At 30.1% G+C, this 25139-nt stretch overlaps 6 protein-coding genes and 1 long non-coding RNA gene across 7 annotated transcripts; all 7 read right to left on the reverse strand.

Annotated features, from left to right (window-relative positions):
- Positions 1-2570: 2570 nt before the first annotated feature.
- LOC117182849 (zinc finger protein 37 homolog) lies at positions 2571-5765 on the reverse strand. Its single transcript, XM_033375960.1, has 3 exons — positions 5762-5765; positions 4064-4270; positions 2571-3989 (listed from the first exon to the last, which is right to left on the reverse strand). Exons 1-3 carry the CDS (start codon positions 5763-5765, stop codon positions 3199-3201), a joined length of 1002 nt encoding a protein of 333 aa, XP_033231851.1. The 3' UTR covers positions 2571-3198.
- On the reverse strand, positions 5659-7272 carry LOC117166945 (zinc finger protein 595-like). Its single transcript, XM_033351424.1, has 3 exons — positions 7235-7272; positions 6853-7059; positions 5659-6770 (listed from the first exon to the last, which is right to left on the reverse strand). Exons 1-3 carry the CDS (start codon positions 7266-7268, stop codon positions 5785-5787), a joined length of 1227 nt encoding a protein of 408 aa, XP_033207315.1. The 5' UTR covers positions 7269-7272; the 3' UTR covers positions 5659-5784.
- Positions 7273-7282: 10 nt separating this feature from the next.
- On the reverse strand, positions 7283-10516 carry LOC117166948. The gene is made up of 2 exons (XR_004466333.1): positions 10397-10516; positions 7283-10314 (listed from the first exon to the last, which is right to left on the reverse strand). It is a non-coding gene; the product is annotated as an uncharacterized LOC117166948 (long non-coding RNA).
- A 2227-nt stretch (positions 10517-12743) lies between these two features.
- Positions 12744-15826, reverse strand: LOC117166946 (zinc finger protein 493-like). The gene is made up of 4 exons (XM_033351425.1): positions 15660-15826; positions 15093-15152; positions 13721-13933; positions 12744-13639 (listed from the first exon to the last, which is right to left on the reverse strand). Exons 1-4 carry the CDS (start codon positions 15697-15699, stop codon positions 12939-12941), a joined length of 1014 nt encoding a protein of 337 aa, XP_033207316.1. The 5' UTR covers positions 15700-15826; the 3' UTR covers positions 12744-12938.
- Positions 15827-16231: 405 nt separating this feature from the next.
- LOC117182850 (zinc finger protein 680-like) lies at positions 16232-20058 on the reverse strand. The gene is made up of 4 exons (XM_033375961.1): positions 20049-20058; positions 19796-19906; positions 17213-17446; positions 16232-17130 (listed from the first exon to the last, which is right to left on the reverse strand). Exons 1-4 carry the CDS (start codon positions 20056-20058, stop codon positions 16643-16645), a joined length of 843 nt encoding a protein of 280 aa, XP_033231852.1. The 3' UTR covers positions 16232-16642.
- Positions 20059-20487: 429 nt separating this feature from the next.
- LOC117182851 (zinc finger protein 493-like) lies at positions 20488-22078 on the reverse strand. The gene is made up of 2 exons (XM_033375962.1): positions 21931-22078; positions 20488-21852 (listed from the first exon to the last, which is right to left on the reverse strand). The coding sequence occupies exons 1-2, from the start codon at positions 22076-22078 to the stop codon at positions 21035-21037; spliced, it is 966 nt and encodes a 321-aa protein (XP_033231853.1). The 3' UTR covers positions 20488-21034.
- Positions 22079-22315: 237 nt separating this feature from the next.
- On the reverse strand, positions 22316-23817 carry LOC117166947 (putative zinc finger protein 730). Its single transcript, XM_033351426.1, has 2 exons — positions 23660-23817; positions 22316-23581 (listed from the first exon to the last, which is right to left on the reverse strand). The coding sequence occupies exon 2, from the start codon at positions 23514-23516 to the stop codon at positions 23178-23180; it is 339 nt and encodes a 112-aa protein (XP_033207317.1). The 5' UTR covers positions 23517-23581; positions 23660-23817; the 3' UTR covers positions 22316-23177.
- Positions 23818-25139: the final 1322 nt, after the last annotated feature.

A 25139-nucleotide genomic window follows, 5' to 3' on the forward strand; every position in this document is an offset into this window, starting at 1 on the left:
TAGAGCTCCAAGGAGATTATGTTGAAAAATTAAAAAAAATTTACCCAAAAAAAATTGTTTTTATACTTCATTCTAAGGACTTATTGAACTACCCTCGTAATAGAACCTTATATAAAACTTCCGTTTCATGCTTCCAAGATTTTCCAATTTCTCACCCTAAAATTAAAATTAATATACCTTCATTTAAACCTTTATTCGAACTTACCTTACATTTTCTTTCTCTTTTAGGTTCATATTATTATTTCATATACTTAGATTTCCGGCATTCTATTTCATTTACAAAAGGATGGTACACAACATTCTCTAAAGGTTTAAAAAAATAGATAAATCCTAAAATATAAATGGTATTTTATTAACTCCAAAATACATATATAATAATTTTAATCACTGATGACACAACCATTTATTAACATGAAGTATGGCAACATAATCATTTTACAGCACTGTTCTCTTCGCATAAGGAACGGAAAATATCTTTTTATTTCATTATATTTTTAATTCCATGTAGAGTAAATTTACTCATACAATATTTTCAAAAAGTAATACAAATTCAAGAAGGTATACAACTATTCAATACAGCTTTAGGAAAAATTGTCTCAATTTATTACTAAATTACTTAAGTCGTTGTGAAACAATGAGTTTCTTCAACAAAAATTAAAAGTTTCCTAGAGTTTAAAGTTTTGTTTAAGTTATTATTATTTCAGATGACACGCAGTAATGTGCGTTGACAAGTCACTTATCTGACTCGTATAGTGGTCACAATCTTCGCAAATAAATTGTAATTTATATTCTGAGCGGATGAAAAGTTTAGGCCTTTTGCGGCAAATTTTACACCTGAACTGTGGGCCGATGTCACATTCTTTGCTATATTTTCGACTTGTAATCTCTTGATCTGAACATGTAACAAAATGTTTTTTTGAAACTTTTTATATCACAGTTTTATTTAAATATTTTCATGACAAATTTGACCATGCCTTCGATATTTTTTTCTTGATTTCCAAGATTTCGTTAATGTTATATTCTTTATTAGTAAAACCAGTGAAATTAATTTCATTGTTTTTAAATGCCCGATTGCGTTTTACAATCACACTTTTATCTCTCTGAAAAAAATGATATAAATGTAAGTTAGAATTTTTCATTACTGTAGATTTCGGGTGTTCTATTTCATTTACAAAAGAATCCTGCTCTACGTTTTGTAAAGTTAAAACGAAGGAATCACAACGCATAACTGGCAACTGATTAACTCTAAAACACAAATATAATAATATTTATATGGCCTCCAGCCAGAAAGCACAACCGCACGACCGCTATGCGAAACCAAGTTGCTGCCTTCCGGCGCCGTCGAGCAAAACAGTATTTTTTAGATGGAAGCGATCCCCCTAATTTCATTCCAAATCCGAAAAATGAAATTCCGTAATTTTCTTCCATTTTAACAGGTGCCGGTTTCGACTTGAAGCTTTCCATGTAAAATGCATGGGGAAAAATCACTTTTTTGAGTTTTTGAGGAATAATTTTTTAGGGTTGGCACATATGGGTTTGACACCCCTACTAACACACTCCCACGAGTACCTGAAAACTACCCTTAAAACAAACATGTCAATTTTTCATGAAATCGAACTTTTGCGCACTGTATTCTCGTATTTTTTTACTTTAAATTATTACTATTCGTCTAGTGGAATATTTATTATCATTGATTAATTAATCAATAATTATTTAAACAAATGGAATTTGTTTAAATTTTTTTTCGAAAATTTGTACGCCCACCCCCGGTTAAAACTATTACTGTTAGTCAAGTGGAACATTTAATAACGTTGGTTTATTAATGTTTAGTTGTTTAAACAAATGTAATTTGCTTGAATAATTTTTTTTGAAAAATTCCTTTTTTCCCTACAAATTATCATTTTTAGGGAAAAAACGTGATAATTATCACTATTAGTCTAGTGGAATATTTATTAACATTAGTTCATTCATTTTCAATTATTTAAACAACTGGAATTTGTTTGAATAATTTCGCTTCAAATTTTTTTAAATAAAAATTATTACTGTGGGTCTAGTGAAGTATTTAACAGTAATAATTAATTGCTGATTAATAATTAATTTAATAATAATTACTTTATCAGTTATATTTAAGTAAAATTTTTTATTTAAAAACAAATTTCTTTTACATAATATTAATAAAACAATGTTGATAAATATTCCACTGAAGAAATATTAATAATTTTTATTTTAAAAAATTTGAACATATTCCATTTGTTTAAACAATTGAAAATCAATGAACTAATGTTAATAAATATTCCACTAAACCAATAGTAATCATTTTTAGGGGGGAAACAAATTTTCTAGCAAGAAAATTATTTAAACAAATTCCATTTGTTAAAATAATTTCAAATTAATTTACCCATGATAATAAATATTCTAATAGACCAATAATTATAATTACAAGTAAAAAAGACGAAAATAATTTTTTGTTTTAAGGGCAGTTTTCAGGAACTTGTGGGGATGTGTTAGGGGTGTCAAACCCTTATGTCTGATAAATGAAATTCTTCGTTCGATAATTCTCTACAAGCACACATACTTTCCCATCACATTTTTTCAAACCCTAAAAAATTATTCTAAAAACTCCAAAAAGAAATTTTTCCCCATGCATTTTACATGAGAAACTTATGTCAAAACTGGCACCTGTATAATAAAAAAATAAAAAATTAGGGAATTTCTTTTTTCGGATTTGGAATAAAATTTTGGCATGCATTTTTAGACCACCCTAATGAACACCTTCAACCAGTAAAAAAGAAAGACTCAGCATATCACAGCAACCCTTTGACAGCCGCGTTCGCTGTCAAAGGGGCCATTGCTCTCTCGTAACACAATATACTATTACTGATGACATTAAAACGGCAAATACTTGTCTATTTTATGATTAAGTAGCAGCACACTAATACACAAGTAAATCAGAAAAAAATTTAAGAAAATTAATTTATTTCGACTTCGAAGGACAGTAAATTTACTCATTCGGAACACTAATAATTTGAAATCGAACATTACGATTTGAATTAAAGTAACTTAAAATACACAAGCATTTAATGAAATGATGTCATGTTATGATTATTATAGACGGCGTAAAGTCATGAGTATTGACAAGAAATATTCCTGATTCGTTTGATAGACACAATAGTCGTAAAATAATAATTGCGGGTTGACTCATGAATGCTCTAAACATTTATGTCGAGTTAAACTGTTTAGCGTGGTGTAACTTCGCGAACACTTGTCGCATTGAAGCTTTGATTTCGATGTTTGTGAGTGGCGTAAAGTAATGTGTTTTGTCAAGCTATATTTCTGATTCGTTTTGTACTCACAATAGTCGCAAATGAAATATGGTATGACTGAGGAGTGTTCTAAACGTGTATGCCGATTTAAACCGCTTATCGAAACATAACTTCGTGAACATTTGTTACAATTAAGCCTTATTTTCGGTGTCTGTAAGTGAGAAGTAGTAATGTGCGAAGACAAGTGACTTTTCCATTTTGCTATATAGCCACAATAGTCGCAAATAAATTGTCTTTTGACTTCTGACTTATGTGAACGTTGATGCTGATTTAAATTGTAGATCAAAGCGTAACTTCGAGTACACATGTTGCATTTATGCCTTGTTCGCGATGTCTTTGAGTTTGTCTCGTGATGCACGCGTTGTACATGGGACTTCAAGGTACTATTCCGTTTAAAACTTTTGCCGCATGATTCACATTTGAAGCATGGACTGACGCCGCATTCCAATTTTTGATGTTGATTCAAACTCCATTTCCACTTGTAGCTGCGAGCACACTTTTTGCATTTGAACTTATTTCCCAGTTCCTGTTTTTCTTTATGAGTTTTCTCCTTATTTTGACTCTGCAATTCGTTGTTCAAAGAAAAATTATCAGTTTCTGTTATAGCTGCATTACAAAGTTTGGAAACATATTCCTTGTTATATTTTTGACCCGCAGACTCTTGATCTGAAATAAAATATATTTGAAAGCGTATATATCATACTTTACCAAGACAATTTTCATTACAAATTTGGACATACATTCGATAATTTCTTCCTTGATTTCCAAAGTTTCATCACTGCTATATACAATTTCAGTAGAGTCATCAAAATCCGTTTTATTCTTTTTAAATGGTAGATTCAGGAGTTCCTTGTCGTGTTCTAAAATTGTTACAAAAGTGTCCTTCTGTTGTTGATATTCTCCTGATGATGTTATTCCTGTTTTGTCCCAATGACTTTTCGATGTCTCTAAAAAAATCACATAAAAGTGAATTAGAATTTTGTATTGGTTGAATAATTAAGCATTGTCCTGTAATTAAACCTTACGTAAACCTAAAGTTTTATGCTTCTAAGATTTTCCAATATCTTACGCTTACAAAAATACTTTAAATAAGATGATGAAAATATGAAATGAAGTTTAATTAGCTTTAGAAAACAAATTTTTCTTATTTTAAAACATTTTTAAAATCCCCTTATTTAATCTTTCATTTTAACTTATGTTAAATTCCATTTTCTATTTTAAGTTCATTTCAGTGCTTCATATACTTAGATTTCAGGTATTATATTTCATTTACAAAAGAATTCTGCTCTACGATTTGTACAGAATAAAAAAAAATTCATCAGAACGTATAACTGGCAATGTATTATCTCTAAAACACACACATTTTACGATGCGGCAGTAAAATAGCACTTTATTGTACCGCGACGAGCGGCACATAAAGTAACAGCAAGGAGGAAGAAGTGAGTGATAGGAGTTCATTTTGAAAGTAGGTATATAATAAAAATAGGCAGACAATGAAAAAGGTCCGTATCAGCTTCATTCAAGAAAATTAATTTAATTCGACTTCGAAGGCGAGTAAATTTAATCTTTCAGAACTTTCAAAAAGTAAAATCAAACATTATGTAGTGATTGAAATAAAATTAACTTAAGATATACACGCATTTAATGTAATCATATAATGTTATGATTATTATAGATGGCGCAAAATCATAAGCATTGACAAAAAATATTTCCGATTCGTTTGGTAGACACGTCAGTGTCATAAATACATAAATGCTGCATGAATACTAACTACAAATCTTTCTACAGCGCTACATAAAAAGTTTTATTTATTTTTCTAAAGACATATAACTCACAAATAGAAAATTGCACGGAAATTTGTAAATCGTTTTAAGGTCTGATAAGGGAAACCAGGTAAGTTTCCGATATGTAATCGATTCGATATTGCATATCAAATAAATTACGCCTGTTGGTCTGGAATATGTCGTATTTATTAGGTTTTCTTTTCCAAATTTATAATTGAAATAATGAGTACTGCATGAATTACTAAAAAATTTCATAAATTTCCGGAAATTTATAAAAATGTTTACAATTTATTTTTGGGCCATTTATGGTAAATTACCATATTTAACTCTAAAAATTACCATAAATAACTAAAAATTTTCAAAAATTTATAAAAATGTTAAAAATTGAATTTTTATTAATTTGTCTTAAGCTATCGTATTTAACTATAAATTACCATAAATGATCAGAAAACTTTCATACATTTCCGGAAATTTATAGACAATTGTTAAATTAATTTTGGGCAATTTATGGTAAGTTATCATAAATTACCCTTAAAATTGCCGTAAATCATGCTTCGAATTCTAATATGAGCTGAAATCGTAACAATATTTCGAGAAATATCTGAAATCATCAATTTGGTATAAAAAACATCGTATACAATATTAGTAATTTGCCCATGTTCAACGTCAGGTGTACCTTAATATGATTTCAAATGGCGTGAATTGATGTGTAATGACAAGCTATATTTCTGTTTCGCCTTATGTCCGCAAAAATCGCAAATAAATTGCGGTTTGACTGGCGCGTGTTCCAAGCGTTTATGTCGAGTTAAACTGTTCAGCGTAATATAACTTCGCGAACACTTCTTGCAATGAAGCTTTAACTTCGGTGTCTGTGGGTGGCGGGAATTAATATGTTTTACCAAACTATCTTTCTGATTCGTTTTGTATTCACAGTGGTCGCAAATAAAATTGGGTACGACTGATGCGTGTTCTAAACGTTTATGTCGAGTTAAACTATTTCTCGCAATGTAACTTCGCTCACATTGGTTACAATTATACCTTGTTTTTGATGTCTGTGATGCGTGTTCTAAACGTTTATGCCGATCTAAACTCTCTAGAGAAACGTAAGTTCGTGAACATTTGTTACAATTATGCTTTGTGTTCGATGTCTCAAAGTGAGAAGTATTAATGTGCTCTAATAAGTGACTTTTCCAATAAGCTACAAAGCCACAATAGTCGCAAATTAATTGTGTTTTTCCATCTGAATGATGTATAATTTTATGCCGATTTAGATTTCTGAGCAAAGTGTAACTTCGAGTACACTCGTTGCATTTATACTTCGTTTTTAATTTCTTTGATTTTGTATTCTGATGCACGCGATCTACATGGACCTTCAGGTTACTATTCCGATTAAAACTTTTACCGCATGGTTTACATATGAACCGTGGAGTGACGCCGCATTCGAATTTTTGATGGTGATTCAAATTTCTTTTGTATTTATATTTCCGGGCACACTTTTGACATTTAAACTTATTTTCACATTCCTGTTCTGATTCCTGTATTCTTTTCTTATTTTGACTCTGCAGTCCGTTGTTAAAAGCAAAATTATCTGTTTCTTTTATACTTGCATTACACAATTGAAATTCATATTCTTCCTTATATTCTTGATCCGCAGTTGCTTCATCTGAAAATGTAACAAAATTTATTTGGAAACATATATATCACAGCTTTCTCAAGGCAATTTTTGATTACAAATATGGACATACATTCCATAATTTCTTCCTTGATTTCCAAAGTTTCATCACTGCTATATACAATTTCAGTAAACCCAGTAAAATCTTTTTCATCGTTTTTAAATTGTAGATTGCGGAGTTCCTTTTTGTATTTTAAAATTGTCCCAAAAGTGTTTTTCTGGTATATATATTCTTCTGATGGTATTATTCCTGTTTTGTCCCAATCATTCATTGGTTTCTCTGAAAGAAATTACATAAATGTGAATTAGAATTTGTGATTAGTTAAATAATAATGGATCATGGTCTTATATTTGAACCTTATATAAACCTGAAGTTTTATGCTTCTTGGATTTTCAAATTTCTTACGCTACATTAACATGTCTATACCTATATTTAAACTTTCATTTTAACTAACTTATCGTACATTTTATTTTTTCTTTTAAGTTCATTTCAATACTTCATATATTAAGATTTCAGTTATTGTATTTTATTTACAAAAGAATCCTGCTCTACATTTTTTACAGATTTAAAAGAAACAGCAAACACAGTGAATAACTCGTAAATTATTAACTCTGAAACATATAATAATTTTACTTACAGTTACATAAACATTTAAAGGGCCACACTGCATACAGGCGTAAGTGCCAAAACTTAAGTTTTACATAAGAAACATAAAATATATAACTTTGCCGTAATTAATTTTAAGCAACAAAATGCAAAAACGGTTCGAGGTACTGTTAGGCTTCATAAAACCATGAGTTGAATAACTTTGTTATTTTTTCAATTACTAAAAAAACAGAAAAGTAGTTTCGAGCTATTACTTAGGTGTATTGCATAGTCAAAATAACAAGCAAAAAATAAAGTTACTTTATCAAAAAATACCAATCTTTAATTTTAACCCACTTCAGAATCGACCTGGAACATAATTTTCGACAGAAATATGAGTTAGATTGAATTATTTTATGAAAATAAAACACATCCGAAATTTGGCATTTACGCCTGTATCCATTGACCTTTCTTTTCTTAACATAAATGATTTAAACGAAATCATTTTACAATACTCTTCAGAAATAACGGAAATGATTTATTTTGTTTTATGATTTAGTAATAGCACTTGCCAGTTGATCAGAAGCAAAAAGTTAAAAAAATAATACATTAACACCCACTTTTACCAAATAAATAAAACGCATTACACATTACACTCTTAGGAAAAGTAATTTATCTCAACTCCCAAGGAGAGTAAATTTACTCGTAGAAAACCTTGAATAAGCAAAGCAGAGTATTATTTATTGGTTATTAAGAAAAGTATCTTAAGGTATACAACTATGGAATGTAATGCAAAGAAAATTATTCTCAGTTTATTACTGAATTAATTGATCTGCTGTGAAAAAATAAGTTTTTCAAACGATATTTAAAATTTCCTAAAGTTTTATGTTTTGTGTACGTTATTAATTTAGATGGCTTGAAGTAATGTGTATTGATAAGTAACTTTCCTCACTCGTTTTGTGGCCACAATAGTCGCAAATAAATTGTGGTTTCAGACCTGCATATTCTAAACGTCCGTGTTAATACAAAACACTTTGTTCGTGTTAACATATAGTAAAACACTTTGTTTGTATCCTCTGTCGCAGAATAAGTATTCTATTGCATTTAAAAAAGGATTCTGCCCTACGCCTTAAAAAGAATTTAAAAAATAGACTAATCACAACGCATTAATAGGTCTTTATTAACTGTAAAACACATAAATAATAATTTTATCTACCGACGATAAAAAAAATTCTTAAAATAAATGATGGAAACGAAAATATTTCACGATGGTCTTTATAAAAAACGGATAATACTTTTATGGCATACATGCGTTTCATAGAAGTCCTTGATATTTTGTCAACGCAAATAATTTTTGTTTTCATGCCAATCAACGCCTGCCGCCATCTCTTGATATTAAAAAGAATCAGTAAAAACTCGGAAATTCCCGTGCCTCTTTTATATTTGATTACTACATAACCTATAACTCATCAGATGTTTTGAATCTGTCTGGGGCACCGCCCCCGACCCTGTTTATGCCCCAACCCACCTTTTTACGTAATTATAAACTATTACAATACTATTTTTATTTTATGACTTAATAGCAAAACTTGCTAGAAGATTAGAAAGAAAATTATAAGAAATCCATTCAATTATTCCTACATTTCACCAAATGATTAAAACGTATAATAACACATTCCAATGTTAAGAAACGTAATTCAGGCCTACTTCCAACAAGAGTAAATTTACTCTGGCTGAACCTTCTAACAGTAAAATAGAGCATTATATATTGGTTTTTACAAAAAGGAAAGTTTTCTTAGTTTATTAGAGAATTAGAGATTTTATTAGAGATTCTAAATAATCACGTAGAAGAAAAGTCTGTTAAGGTTACAAGATTTTCAGTTAAAATAGGGACATCATAGACTTCCTGTAAGGATTACTTAATTTTCTGGAGTGTTTACAAAATTGTCAGTTATTTTATAAATTCATGGATATTTTCTGTAACATTTACAGACTTTTTTATTATATTTCCCAATGTGAAGATGTTAATTTAAAAGGAAAGTTTATTAAATATTACAGAAACTGTCCGTAAAAGAAAATAACTGAAAATTTCGTTAACTACAGAAAATTCTGTAATTTTTACAGAAAATCTATGCTGTCCCTATTGTAACTGAAAATCCTGTAACCTCAACACAATTTTTTTCGGCGTGATGAGTTTTTTTTAACAAATATTATAAATCTTCTGAAGTTTAATGTTTCATGTCCACTATTATTATTTCAAATGGCGTAAAGTAATGTGTTTTGACAAGCAATTTTTCCGATTCGTTTTGTGACCACAATAGTCGCAAATGAAATTTGGCTTAAAGCCTGAGTGCACTAAACGTTTATGCTGATGCAAAGTACTTATCCAAGTATAACGTCTCGAGCATTGGTTACAATTATATTTTGTTTCCGATGTCTTCAAGTGAGAAGCAGTAATGTGCGCTGACACGTGACTTTTAGAATTCGTTATGTAGCCACAATAGTCACAAATAAATTGTGGTTTAATTTCTGAGTGCTGCAAAAGTTTATGCCGATTTAAATTGCTGAGCAAAGTGTAACTTCTAGGACATTGGTCGCATTGCTGGATCAATACCGGTTTATTTGAGTTTGTCTTGTTATGCACGCGATTAAAATGGTTATTCATATGACATTTCTGTTTAAATCGTTTGTCACAGAGTTTACATCTGAACTGTGGGTTGACGCCGCATTCGAACTTTCGATGACGATTTAAAAGTATTTTCAACTTATAAGTCCGAGCACACTTTTCGCATTGGTATTTCTTTACCGCTTCCTGTTCTGATTCCTGAATTTTCTTCTTATTTTGACTAAGCCGTTTAATTTTAAAAGACAAATGCTTAGTTTGTTTTATATCAACGAACAATTTTGACTCATGTTCTTTGTTGTATTTTTGATCTGCAGTATCGTGATCTGAAAACGTAACAAAATATATTGTGAAACTTTTTATATTACAGTTTTATTTCATATATTTTTATTTAAAATGTGGTAATACCTTCAATAATTTCGTCCTTTATTTCCAAAGTTTCGTCAATGCCACATTCATTTCCAGTAAAATGTTCGTATTGCCCTGCTGATGTTATTCTTGTTTTTCCCCAATCGGTTTTTGATTTCTCTGAAAATAAATTACAAGAATATGAGTTAGAATTTTGTATTGGTAATGTAATTAAATCTATTATAATTGTTCCGTTTTATAGTTCCGAAATTTTCCAATTTTTAACACTAAAATTGACATTACTCTACCTTTATTTAAACTTACGATACATTTTATTTCCCTTTTAAATTCATTTAGGTGTTTTATATACCTAGATATCGGGTATACCGTTTTATTTACAAGAGGATCCCGCTCTACATTTTGTACAGATTTAATAGCAAAAAATTAATTACAACGAATAAATAGTAATTTACTGACACTTAAACACATATTTTCTAGTTTTCATTACTGATGACACAAGTATTTATCAACATAGATTATAGAAACGAAATCATTTTATAATAAATGAAATATTATGCACTTTTTATTTACCAAAAGTTAATTTAAGCATTTAATGTATTGTTGATTTTATTAATGTCTTGAAAGGCTGGCATTAGCGTGGGTACATATAGAGCCAGACGACTCCACTTCACTGGGTACAGACCTGTGCAAATTTTTCTTGTATTAAGGTAGGCTTGGAATCACTGTATGCATATCACCACAATCAGTGATAATCAGTGATAGCTCGCAGCTGCATCCGAGTTTATTATAAGTACTCGCATTTAGATTAAAGTTTGGCTAGAGGGGAGGAAAATTTTATAAAATCAATTCCCGAGTTCAGCCGGGTTTCGGAGAGACGAGTTTGAAGAGACAGATATTCGACCCTACCCATCAAATGCATACAATCATGACCGCAAATAGAAGACGTGGGAGTATATTGCAGAGGGGCACCGATCTGAGTACTGTCCACGCTCGAAATGGATTAACATCTAGATTATTCGCGAGTCACGATTCACCTCGCAGCTAATGCCGTCCGTAATTTAATTATGTACTTTTTTGACGATTTTAGATAGTGGAAAGAAATGTGTGATGCCAACGTATTTTTCCAATTTGTTTTGTAGACACAAAATTCGCAAATAAATTTTGTTTTGATTCCTGAGTGTAACTTCGAGAACAAATGTTTTATGTATGCAACAATAGCGGTTTCTTTGAATCTGTCCTGCGACGCACGAGAACTAAATGGTATTTTATATAAAAATTTCTGTTTGAATCGTTTGTCGCAGAATGTACATGTAAATTGTGGCATGACGTCGCATTCGAATTTTTTATGACGATTTAAAAGTCTTTTCCTTGTACATATCCAAACACAGCTTTCGCATTTGTACTTCATTCTCGGGACTGTTTTGATTCCTGAATTTTCTTCTTATTGCGACTTCACAGTTTTTTTAAAGCAAAATTATGAATTTCTTTTCCCGGTGTCGCGATCTGAAAATTTAACAAAATGTGTTTTGAAACTTTTTTATTGCACTTTTATTTCAGATACTACGATAATTTGTACGATTTGTGACAAAATGGTCGTACTACAATAATTTGTATCCTACGGTTAGATTTGAAAGTATCTTTAAGCTGTACCTCGCCCTTTGGGTTCTCATGTTATATCTGATCGCTTCGTACATATCCTTTTTTAACGAACTCAATAACGATTTATTATTATTATTATTATTAATATTATTATTATTTCGTCTTTGATTTCGAAAGTTTCGTCAATTCTGCATTCAATTTCAAAAAAATTAGTAAAATCCATTTCATTGGTTTGAAGTTTGAACTAATTGATTCTGGAGTTCCTTGCGATTTTCTAAAATTCTTTTAAAAGTGTTGTTCTGATGTTCATATACTCCTGTTGATTTTATTCTTGTTTTTCCCTGACTAATCTTTGTTTGCTCTGAAAACCATTACGAAAATGGAGTTCGAATTTTCCATTAGTATTATAATTGAACCTCATACAATCCTTCTGTTTAAGGGTTTCAAAATTTTCCGATTTCTACAGATTTAAAAATAAAAGATTAATTACAACGCATAAATGGTAATTTACTAACACTTAAACACGAATTTACTATTTTTCTTGCTGATGATAAAAACATTTCTAACATAAATTATAGGAATGAAATTATTTTTAATGTGCTTAATAAGGGACGGAAAATACTGCTGTTATTTTATGAATTAGTAAAAACACTTGCTAGTAGATCAGAAAAAAAATTTTAATCCATGCACTCGTGTCTAAGTTTTACGAAATAAATAAAACGGATAATAACAAATTCCACATTTAAGAAAAGTAATTTATGTAAACTTCCAATGAGAGTAAATTTACTCTTACAGAATCTTCAAAAAGAATTATAGAATAACTATATATACACAACTATAAATAGCTGTACAACTATTTAATGTGATGCGAAGAAAAGTTTTCTCAGTTTATTACTGATTTATTTAAGATGTTGTGAAATAATTAGTTTTTTCAACCAACATTAGACATTTCTTAAAGTTTAATGTTTCATGTCCGTTATTATTATTTTAGATGGCGCAAAGTCGTGTGTTTTGACAAGTAAGATTTCCGGTTCGTTTTGTAGTCACAATATTCGCAAACATATTGTGGTTTGACTTTTGAATGTTCTGAACGTGTATGTAAATTTAAACCTTTCAACGAGGTATAACTTCGTGAACATTTGTTACAATTATGCCTTGGTTTTGGTGTCTTTAAGTGAGAAGCAGTTATGTGCGCTGACAATGTCCACTTGTATTTCGTTTTGTAGCCACAATAGTCGCATATAAATTGTGTTTTGTCTTCTGAGTGATCTAAACGCTTATGCTGATATAAATTTCTGAGCAAGGTGTAACTTCGCGAACACATATTGCATTCATGTCTTAATGCCGGCTTTTTTGAACTTTTTTTGTGATGCACGCTATTTACATGGCAAGTCAAACCACGTTTCCGTTTAAATTTTTTACCGCACAATTCACATCTAAATTGTGGCCTGACGCCACATTCGAATTTTTTATGATAATTTAAATGGCATTTCCTTTTATAGCTTCGCGCGCACTTTTCACATTTGTATTTATTTTCTAGCTCTTGTTCTGGTTCCTGAATTTCCTTCCTGTTCTTACTCTGCAGTGTGTAGTTAACAGCAGAATTATCAATTTCTTTTTCATCTACGGTATACGATTGTGACTCATATTCTTTTTTATATTTTTGACGTGTAATGTCCTGATCTAAAAATATAACAAAATTTATTTTGCAACCTTTTACTTCACTATTAATCCAAGATATTTTAATCATAAATGTGGTCATACCTTCTACTTGTAAAATCTCTTCCTTAATTTCGAAGTCATCGTCATTGTTATATTCAATTTCAGCACAGTGGGTAAAATTCGTTTCCATGCTTTTAAATAGTTGATTTTGGATTTCCTTGTGGTGTTCTAAAATTGTTCTAAATGTATTCTTCTGATGTTCATATTCTCTTGATGGAATTATTCTTGATCCGTCCCAATCACTCTTTGATTTCTCTTAAACAAATCAGAAAAATGTGAATTATAATTTCTATAAGCTAAATAATTTGTCATTATCATGTAATTAAACTTTGTATAAACCTTACGTTTTATGGTTACAAGATTTTAAAACTTTTTACACTAATACTTTCATTAAAACCTTAATTTAAAGTTACTTATGGCACATTTCATTTTCTCTTTTGAATTCATTTTATTGTTTCGTATACTTATATTTCGATTATTCTATTTTATTTACGAATGGGTCCTGCTATACACTTTATACAGATTTAAAAATAAAAGACTAACCTAAAATACATAAATAGTAACTTATTAAATCTAAAACACATTTATATATCCTACAATAAATTATAGGCAAGAAATGATTTCACAATACTCTTTATAAGGAACGGAAAATACTTTTCTTATTTGATGATTTAGTACATCTTTATCTAGGTAAAACTAAATGAAGAGGCGCTAACTCGCAGAGATCAAATGAAAGGTGCTACAGCGTCTATTTGTGATCGAAAATTGATATTTGAACATGTCGATTTATAATAACAAATTGTATATTCAAAAAAATTATTTATGTCTATATCGAAGCATAGTAAATTTACTCTTCCTTAACTTTCAACCAGCAACTCAAGCATTATGATTGGGATTTTTACAAAAGCAACTTAAGGTAGACAATCATTTAGTGTAATGCTTTAACGTCACAATTGTCTTAGATGGCGTGAAACAATGTGTTTTGACAAGGTGCTTTTCCGATTCGTTTTATATCCACATAAATCGCAAAACAACAATTGTGGTATAAATCCTGCGTGTTTTAAACGTTTATGTCGAGTTAAATCGTGAAACCAAGCGTAACTTCGAGGACATTTGTCACATTTATGCGTAAATACAGAATCTTTTGAGTTTGTCTTGTTATGCACGCGTTTTACATGAGTCTTTAGGGTACTTTTTTGTTTATATCGTTTTCCGCAGAATTGACATTTAAACATTGGAATTACGTCGCATTCGAATTTTTGATGACGATTTAAAAGTGTTTTCCTCGTATAGGTCCGAGCACACTTTTCGCATTTGTACTTCTTTCCCGATTGTTGTTCTGATTTCTGAATTTTTCTCTTATTTTGACTACGCAGTTTGTTTTTAAAAGCAAGACTATCAGTTTCATTTATACCTACGTAACACAACTCTAGTTCATATTTGTTGTTGTATTGTTGACATGCAGTGTCACAATCTGAAAATTTAAAAAAATGCGCTTTGATACATTTTATATTACAGGTTGATTTCTTACATTTTCATTAAAAGTAAACCAGAGGAATAAATTTTATCTTTAAATTAGATTATCCGAAGCAAGATACAATTTATCTGACGCAAATATTTATTTGACATATATGTGATATGGCAAATGACTGCGTCTAGGTTCACCGAAAAAATTTCCTCCATAAATTCGAAAATCCTGGCGATATTCATTTTTTAAATTGTCTCACATTATTTAAATGATTTCAACAACAAAATTATTCACCTACACTTACAGAATGCATCGGTTGAACTTTGATTAATTTATAGTGATTGTTTTTGTTTTTGAACCAAGACGCAGTCATTTAACATATCGCATATGTCAAAGAAATATTTACGTAAGATAAATTTTATCTTCCATCAGATAAACGTGCTGCAGCGTTTTTATCCAATTTAAAGATGAAATTTTTTTCTGGGGATTACTGTGTTACAAATGTGGCCATACCTTCGATGATTTCCTCCTTAATTTCCAAAGCTTCGTCCATGCCATATTTAACTTCAGTAAAATTACTGAAATGTGTTTCATTATTTTTTAAGAGTTGGTTTTGGCGTACCTTGTAGTGTTCATACTGCCCTGTTGATAATATTCTTCTTTTCTCCCAAAAACTCTTTAAATTGTCTGGAAAAATTCACAGAAATTTCAATTAGAATTTTTCATTAGTTTAAGAATTGATCATTGTCCTATAATTGAACCTTATCTAAACCCTCCATTTCATTATTCTGAGACTTAAAAATTATTAATACTAAATTTAATATTATTATACTATCATTTGAATCTTCATTTAAATTTCTGGTTTTACAGTTCTGGGACATACACTTCATTTTCTCTGTCAAGTGCATTTCAAGGTTTGATATACTTACATTCCAGGTATCATTTTTTATTTGCAAAAGGATCCTGCTGTATATTTTGTATAAATTTGCGAAAAAAAGACTAGTTGCAACAAATGCATGTTAATTTATTAACTTTGAAACAAATACGTATACAATAATGTTCTTTGCTGATGACAAAAACATTTGCTAGCATAAATTATAGAAACAATATCATTTTATAATATTCTTTATAAATGACTGAAGCTACTACTTTCTTTATTTCGTGATGTAGCAGTAATACTTACTAGTACAGAAAAAAATTCAAAAATATCCATACTTTCTTGTAATAATTTTTTACCGAATAAATACTATGTTGACGTTTCCAAATGACAAGGTTCCATCTAGAAGAAACCAAATAACAAGGGACTAACTAGTGGATGGAATCTTACCATTTGGATACTTCGATGCATAATAACAAATTCTACATTTAAGAAAAGTTATTTATGTTGATATCGAAGCAACGTAAATTTACTCTTCCTTGCAAATCGAGCATTATTTTGTGATTTAAAAAAGTAACTTAAGGTATACAAGCGTGTAGTGTAATGTTTAAAGTCATCATTATTTCAAATGGCGTGAAGACATGTGTGTTGTCAACGTGCTTTTCCGATTCGTTTTATATCCGCAAATTTCACAAAACAAAAATTGTGGTATAACTCCTCCATGTTTAAAACGTTTATGTCGAGTTAAATCGTGAAACCAAGCGTAACTTCGAGAACATTTGTCACACTTATGCGTCAATGCAGAAGTCTTTGAGCTTGTCTTGTGATGCACGCGTTTTACATGGGTATTCATCTGACCTTTCTGTTTAAATCGTTTGTCGCAAAATTTACATTTAAACTTTGGAATGACGTCGCATTCGAATTTTTGATGACCAATCAAATTTCTGTTTTGCTTATAGGTTCGAGCACACTTTTCGCATTTGTATTTCTTTTCCGGTTCCTCTTTTGAGTCCTGAATTTTACGCTTCCTACGGTTCGGCAGTTCATTAATAGCAATATTATCAGTTTCTTTTACATATACGGTGCAAAATTTTACATTATCTTGATCTGAAAATTTTAAGAAATTAATTTTACAATTAATTTTAACATAGTTATATTCAAGATAATGCTGTATCAAATCTGGTCATACCTTTAATAGTTTCTTCCTTAATTTCGAAAGTTTCGTCATTGTTGGGTTCAATGTGAATAATTTCATTCTTGACTCCCAAAGATTCGTCATTGGTATATTCAATTTCGCGAGTGAAGTCCTTTTCATTATTTTTTGACCATAGATTTTGGTATTCCCTCTGTTGTCTTAAAATATATGGTTTATATTCCCCTGTCAGTAGTTGCCTTGTTTTTTCCCACTCATTCTTTAATTTTTCTGAAAAAAGCCGAAAAATGTAAATTAGAATTTTTCAGTAGTAAAAATTGATCACTGTCCTACAACTAAATATTATATAAGCATTCTGTTTTGTGTTTTTAAGATTTTCTAGTTTGCACACTAAAATTGACATTATTTTTCCTTCATTTAAACTTTCGGTGTTACTATTATAGACCACACACTGAATTTAATCTTTTAAGCTAGTTAAAAATTTTTATACTTATATTTATCATTTTAAATAAACGTCTGAATTTGACACAGATAAATATTTGATTCGAAAGTTATTGTTCATAATAACTATATTGCTATTTTCAGGTGTACATAGATAACTTGAGGTGTTTCAGATTCATAAAGTAATACAGTTTTAAGAAGTCTTTTCAAAATTGTTTACATGATATGCTTTAAAAATATGCTTTCAAGATCTCTGGAAAGTAAAATTCTTATATGATTCTTCCTAACAATAAAAAAACTGCATAAAGTGCATCGCTCTGAATTAAAAAAATTTTAATTCTGCATATTGTTTTGTAAAATTTTATTGAAACCTTGATATATTTTATGTTTTTTAGCACTAAATGCTAAAGAAATACACGTAAGATCCATTTTTTCTTAAAAAATTGCTAATTCTACAAATCTAGGTGGATACAGTTGAGTGGACTAGGTGAATTTGTAATATGTTTCCTAAATAATTGTTGCATCACTAAAAGATTTAAATTATCTTAAAAAACTGAGTTTAGTCAATAATAAAAGATTAAATGAAAAATTAATAGGTAAAAAAGAATAAATAGTACAGAATAAACACAGGAAGACATAGTTGAAGTTCAAGTCTAATTCCTTCCAAAGTCATTCCATAATTTCAGAATTCATTTCTCCGCACATTTTAAAGAGAATTTAGGCTTAAAAAACAGATACTCTAATCTCTCATTTTCGAAATATGCATTTAAAAAAATCTATTACGACGATGAATATATCTATAAAAACGAATTTAAAAAATGTCAAATGGTAAAATAATTATTTCGAAAGTCCGGAATAGTTTTCAAAGTCATTACCTCAAAAAATGTACATCTTTGAATTTCTAAGAAAACATATCTAAGTCTTTCAGATAGAACAGGTGACTAAAATTCATGCACACTATTTTGTATAAATTTGAAAATAAAAAAATGATTACAATGCAAAAATTATGGAAACACAATCACTGCAGAGAATTCTTTGAAAGGAACTGAAAATGCATTCTTCATTTCATGATTTATAACAACACCTGATATTAAATCAAAAAGAAAATAGTGATCCGTACATTCTGAAGCCTATATATTTTTTAAATAAACAAAACCTTGAATAACAAATTTTACAAAGAATTATGATCAGAGAATAACCAAAATTCTTAAAGACTTCTCAGGCTAGATGGAGCTATGAATTAAACATTTTTTTAATTACATTTTTTTCTCAAGAAAGATCTTCTCCTTCGCTCCACTGGGAATCGAAACACAGAACTTCCGATTGCCGTTCGGGTGCTTTACCCTTAAGCTACTGAGAGATCGAAAGAAGAATCCTTTTCAGAAATACACGCATTATTTTGCCAGGTGTTACCAGTCAAATTTTCCAAGAAATCTCTATTATCATCAGAGAATAACGAAAATTCTTAACGTCTTCTCAGATCAGATAGCACTTGAACAGCAATCGAAAGTTCTCTGATTCGATTACCAGCAAAGCGAAGGAGGACATCTTTTTCCAGAAAAAATTTAATTTTAAATTTGCTATTTAGGAATATTAATTTATGTCAACATCAAAAGAGAGTGATTTTACTTTTTCAAGACATTTAAAATGTAAAATTGAACATTATGCAGCGATGTTCAGCAAAAGTAACTCAAGGTATACAAACATTTAATTTAATCTATTAAAAAATTTTATTTCATATAACTTTTCAATATAGTTCGTAATTTAAAATGGCAAGCAATGTATTGTGAAGACCTTCTCTTAGTATTTGTCGGCTGTCAAACAGAGTAAATTTACTCTTTCGAAACCTTAAAAAAGTAAAATCGAGCATAATATAGTTAGTTTTACAAGAAGTAACTTTAAGTAGACAAAAATTTAATGCAATGATTATTTTAGATGTTGTGAATTAATGTGTTTTGATAAGCTACTTTTCCTATTCGTGTTATGTCCGCAAAATTCGCAAAAAAATTGTGGTATGACTACTGCGTGTTTTAAATATTTAGTTTGAGTTAAATCTCTTAGTCCAGTGTAATTACGAGAGCATTCGCAGAATTTACATATAAATTGTGGCATAACGTAGCATTCGAATTTTTCATGACCAAAATCCAATTTTTGTTTTGCTTATAGATTCGAGCACACTTTTCGCATTTTTGTACTTCTTTTCTGGTTCCTGTTCTGATTCCTGAATTTTCTGCTTCTTATGAGCGGTTAGTTTGTTGTTTAAATCAAAATTGGCAGGTTCTTCTATATCTAAGGTAAACCATTTTGACTTATATTCTATATTTCACTTTTGTCCTGTGGTGTCTTGATCTGTAAATTAAAAAAAATTTAATGTCCAATTTTTTATTTCACAGTATTATTTGAAATATTTTAATCACAAATCTGGTCATACCTTCAGTCATTTCTTCCTTGATTCTTAATTTTCTTCATTTCGATATTCAATTTGCAAGTAATATCGTTTTCAATATTTTCTAATGCCCGATCTAATTTTGATCGTATTCTTGTGTTTTCCCAATCACTCTTCAATTTCTCTGAAAAAATCACAAAAATGTGAGTGAAAATGTTTTAATATTGGCATAATTGATCACTATCCTATAACTATACCTTTATAAATCTTCCAGTTCATGTTTCCCCGATTTCAGAGTTTTTCGTACTTGAATGGTCATTATTATACCTTGATTTAAAGATTAATTTCAACTTAGTTTAAATTCAAGGTCATACACTTTATTTTCTCTTTCAAGTTTACCTAAATGTTCCATTAACGAAAGGATTATGAAAAACTGCATAGATTTGAAAATAAAACTAATTACAGCGCATAAATGTACATTTATTAACTCTAGAACAAATATATAATAATTTCTTTACTGATAGCACAAACATAACTATTTATTTTGAATCGTTATAAAGCATTTAACCAAGTGTAATTACGCCAAAATTTGTCGCATTTATGCCTTGATTTGAATGTATGTGAGCGACGTGAAGTTATTTTTATAAAGTAATTTATTTTTTTATATTTATTTTTTATTATTTCAAATTTTTATTTTTTAATTTTTAAAGTAATTTAATGTTTACGCATCCATTTAAGGTAATACCAAACAGTTTTCTTATTTAACACTAAATTACTTGAGATAGCGCGCAGCAATGTGTTAAAGTGACTTTTCCTCTTCGCTTTATGTACACAAAAATAAAAAATAAATTGAGGTTTGATTTCTGCGTGCTCTGAACTTTGATGTCGATTTGAATCACCTAAACAAATGTTACTTCGTGAAAATTTGTTGCATTTATGCCTGAAATTCGATGTCTGCAAGTGCAGTGTTGTAATGTGTGTTTTAAGGTAGCCTTTTTATTCACTTTTAATCCGCAATATTCGCATGCAAATTATGGTTTGATTTTCGCATGTTCTAAACGTTTATGTTTGTATAAACCATATGAACTAGCGTAACTTCGATAGCATTTTTCACATTTATGCCTTGAATTTGATATCTGCATATGGCGTGCAGACATGTGTTTTATCAAGTTAGCTTTCTCATTTGATTTATATCCGCAAAGATCACATACAAATATTAATTTAATGATCGCATGTTCCGAATGTTTATGTTGGTTTAATCCATATAAAGTAACAAAAGTTCTAGAGCATTTGTCGCAATTGTATCTTGATTTTAAAGCCTGTGAGTGATGCGAGGCAATATGAGTTAATAAGAGAACTTTCCTATTCGATTTATATTCGCAAAATTCACAATTAAATTGAGATTTGGCTGATGCGTGTTCTAAATGTTTATGTTGATTCAAGCCACTTATAAAACGATAATTTCGAGGACATTTATCGCAATTATGCCTCGTTCTCAATGTCTGTAAGTATGTTTTAGTATGTACAAGGTCAACGTGGAGATTCAGATAGGCTTTTTGTTTAAATAGTTTTTCGCAAAGTTCACATTTGAACAATGGCGCGACACTGCATTCGAATTTTTTGTGAAGAGTTAAACTTTCTTCCTGAGTATAGAATCGCTCACACTGTTCGCATTTGTACTTAGTTTGATGTTTTAATCCCTGAATTTCCTGCTTCTTTGCGGACCGCAATTTGCACTTAGTAAGCGAAATATCATCATCCCTAATAAGGGCAAACGCAGATATATCTGCGGCACACGGTACTGAATCATAGGTTTCATAATCATTCTGTCCTGTAATTGTTTCTGGAACTGAAAAATAAACAAAATTTAATATACAGTTGCTTTCTTAAAGCTTTGTTTAAAACATTTTATTTGCAATAACCATACCTTCCAGGATTTCTTCCTTGATTTCCAAAGTTTCATCTATATCGTATTCAATTAAGGTCTTAGCAATAGAATTATTTTTAGAAGAAATGTCCGTAAAAGAAGATGGTTTTCCAATTTTTCTACTCGTAGAATTCCTCGATTGACTCATGGAATTTAGTTGATCTATAGAAAATTATAAGGGAAAAGTTACAATTATTATAATTTTCTATAATTTCAATCCTTATTATGCATTAAACCTTTACACAATTAACAGCATCCCATAGTAAACTATATATGAATTGGACATAATTTACATTCTTAGATTTAAAAGCATTGAGATTTTGGGAATTCTAAGTTTTGAGTGATAATTAATTATATATTTAATTATGAATAAAAAAGAAAGAAATTTACTTTACACTTAGTTCTTGCATTCAAACTTATATTTCGAGAATTCTGTTTCTGTTACAAATGGATCCTGCACTATATTTTGCATGCATTTAAAAATAAAATACTAAAATAGTCTCTTCATTTGATGATTTAGTGGTAACACTGGCTAGTAGACGAGAAAAAACACTGTTAAAAAGTCCATTCCTTCTCATACTTATTTTTACCAAATTTACACGAACAATAACAACAAATTGCGGATTTAAGAAAAGTAGTTTACATCAGTATCGAAGGAGAGTAAATTTACTATTTCGTAATCTTCAACGAATTTCATGTAACGCAAAAAAGAGTTTTTTTAAAAATGATATTAGAAACTTCCTCAAGATTAATATTGCGCGTAGTTTATTGGTTTTTTAGATGGCGTGCAGTAATATGCCTTGACACTTGTTCTTTCTTATTTGTTTGATACCCACAAAAATCGCAAATAAATTGTGGTTTGACTGCTGAGTGTTCCAAACGTTTATGTCGACGTAAGGCACTTAGCCAAATATAACTTCGCGAACATTTGTTGCAAGTATGTCTCTTTTTTGACGGCGTCCTTGAATGCGTTATAATATGTTTTTTTAATGTATTTTTGCTAACCAATTTTAATCCAGACAAATCGCATAAAAATTCGGCTTTAATGGTCGCATGTTCCACACTTTTATGTCTTTTTAAACCACATAAAAAACATAACTTCGAGAGCATTCGTCGCAATTAAACCTTGCTTTCGATACCTGTGAGTGCCGCGAGGCAACATGTACTAATAATTGACTCTTGCTATTTGATTTATATTCGCAAAATTCACAATTAAATTCGGGTTTGACTGCTGCGTGCTCTGAACGTTAATGTCGATACAAGGCACTTAACGAACGATAACTTCGAGAACATTTGCCGCAATTATGCTTCGATATCGATGTCTGCATGTGAGGTTTAGTATGTACAAGAACAACGTGGACATTCAAATAAATTTTCCGTTCAAACAGTTTTTCGCAAAATTCACATTTAAACAATGGCACGACATTGCATTCAAGTTTTTTGTGACGAGTCAAACTTTCTTCCTGGGTGTAGCATCGCGCACACTTTTCGCATGTGTATTTACTTTCCTGTTTTAATTTTTGAATTTCCTGCTTCTTTGCGGAACGCGGCTTGTACTTAGTAGCCAAAATATCATCGTCCCTCATATCTGCAGCACTCAGTATTGGCCCACATGTTTTATAATGATTCTGTCCTGCAATTGTTTCTGGAACTAAAAAATGAACGAAAAGTAAAATGCAGTTGCTTTTTAAAATTTTTATTTAAGATATTTCATTTACAAAAACCATACTTTTTATGATTTCATCCTTGATTTCTAAAGTTTCATCTATGTCGTATTCAATTAAAGTCGTAGTATAAGAATTCTTTCTAGAAGAAATGTCCGTATGAGAAGATGGTTCACCAAATTTCGTACTCGTAGAATTCCTCGACCCACTCTTGATATTCTGTTTATCTGTAGCAAATTATGAGGTGAAAGTTACAATTATTATCATTTTCGATGATTTTGATCCTTATCATGCACCAAACATTGACAAATACCATATAAGACTATATATGAATTTAAAATAATTTACATTATCAGATATTGATGTATGAGATTTCTGGAACACCTGAGATTTAAGTTATCGATTTCAAAGAAAGAGGAGATTAATTTACTTCAGACTAAGATGTTTCGCATAAGCTTATATTTCGGGTATTCTATTTTAGTTACAAAAAGATCTTGCACTGTATTTTGTTTATATATAAAAATGAAATACTCGTTACAACGCATAATGTTAATATATGAATTGCCAAACAAATATATAATAATTTTGATCTTCATAAGGAGCAGAACATGCTCTTTCGACTTCAGGATTTATTAGTGACACTTGCCAGTAAATCAGAAAGGGAGTTATTGTCAAATAATTCTCATTCTCATATCTAGTTTTTCCGAATTTACACGACCTATAACAACAAATTCACAAAATGCAATTTAGGCCATGCAAGAATTTAATGTAATGCAAAAAAGAGTTTTCCAAATAATATTAGAAATTTCCTCAAGTTTTTACATTTGGCGTGAGTTATTATTTTTTTAGATGGCGTGATGTAATATATTTTACCAAGTGAGATTTCTAATTCGATTTATATCTGCCAAAATTACAATAACTTTCTTGTTTGTCTTCTGCATGTTCTAAACTTTTATGTCGACCTAAACCAGTTGACCAAGTGTAACTGCGTGAACAGTTTTCGCAATTATACCTTGATTTCGATATCTGTGAATGGAGTGAATTCATGTGATTTACCAATTTAGATTTTCGATTCTATTTATGCCCATAAAAATCGCAAATAAATTGTGGTTTGACTGCTGCGTGTTCTATATTTTTGTGTTGATGAAAGTCACTTATAGAATGATAACTTCGAGAACATTTGTCGCAATTATGCCTCGTTCTGGATGTCTTGAGGTTCGTTTTATGATGTACAGCATCAATGTGGTTAATCAAAATATTTTTCCGTTTGAATAATTTGTCGTAAAGTTTTCATCCAAACTGAGACATGACGCTGCATTCAAATTTTTGATGAAACCTCAAAGTCTGTTTAAGTGTATACCAGGTGTATACATATGAAACCGGTATTGCCATCTAGCGGCCAGTAGGCACACTTGTAGGCACTGTCGGAACTTACCATTTGTCGAAATGTCGAAATACGTGCCTTCAAACAACGATTTGCGGGGAGCATTAATTTTCTGTTTCCATTTGGGTAAATCGGCGATAGAATCTCATCGAATGCTTGTC

Source organism: Belonocnema kinseyi, chromosome 2 (genome assembly GCF_010883055.1).
Source record: "Belonocnema kinseyi isolate 2016_QV_RU_SX_M_011 chromosome 2, B_treatae_v1, whole genome shotgun sequence".
NCBI lineage: Eukaryota > Metazoa > Arthropoda > Insecta > Hymenoptera > Cynipidae > Belonocnema > Belonocnema kinseyi.

Excerpts from the sequence above, each read along its gene's own strand:
- LOC117166946 (XM_033351425.1), bottom strand. The coding sequence starts at position 15,699 with ATGGACGAAGCTTTGGAAATTAAGGAGGAAATCATCGAAG. Across the intron at positions 13,934-15,092 it reads ACTAGAGTTGTGTTACGTAG|AGAAATCAAAGAGTGATTGG; the intron begins GTATAAATGAAA and ends GATTTGTTTAAG. Across the intron at positions 13,640-13,720 it reads AGAGATTTTACAAGTAGAAG|ATCAGGACATTACACGTCAA; the intron begins GTATGACCACAT and ends TTATATTTTTAG.
- LOC117166947 (XM_033351426.1), bottom strand. The coding sequence starts at position 23,516 with ATGAGGGACGATGATATTTTGGCTACTAAGTACAAGCCGCGTTCCGCA.
- LOC117182850 (XM_033375961.1), bottom strand. Across the intron at positions 17,447-19,795 it reads GAAGTACAAAAATGCGAAAA|AAAAATTAAAGAATGAGTGG; the intron begins GTGTGCTCGAAT and ends GGCTTTTTTCAG. Across the intron at positions 17,131-17,212 it reads TAAGGAAGAAACTATTAAAG|ATCAAGATAATGTAAAATTT; the intron begins GTATGACCAGAT and ends TAAAATTTTCAG.
- LOC117182849 (XM_033375960.1), bottom strand. Across the intron at positions 3,990-4,063 it reads CAAGGAAGAAATTATCGAAT|ATCAAGAGTCTGCGGGTCAA; the intron begins GTATGTCCAAAT and ends ATTTTATTTCAG.
- LOC117166945 (XM_033351424.1), bottom strand. The coding sequence starts at position 7,268 with ATGAACTTAAAAGAAAAAATAAAATGTACGATAA. Across the intron at positions 7,060-7,234 it reads AAAAATAAAATGTACGATAA|AGAAACCAATGAATGATTGG; the intron begins GTTAGTTAAAAT and ends AATTTCTTTCAG. Across the intron at positions 6,771-6,852 it reads CAAGGAAGAAATTATGGAAT|ATGAAGCAACTGCGGATCAA; the intron begins GTATGTCCATAT and ends TTACATTTTCAG.
- LOC117182851 (XM_033375962.1), bottom strand. The coding sequence starts at position 22,078 with ATGAGTCAATCGAGGAATTCTACGAGTAGAAAAATTGGAAAACCATCT. Across the intron at positions 21,853-21,930 it reads CAAGGAAGAAATCCTGGAAG|TTCCAGAAACAATTACAGGA; the intron begins GTATGGTTATTG and ends TTTATTTTTCAG.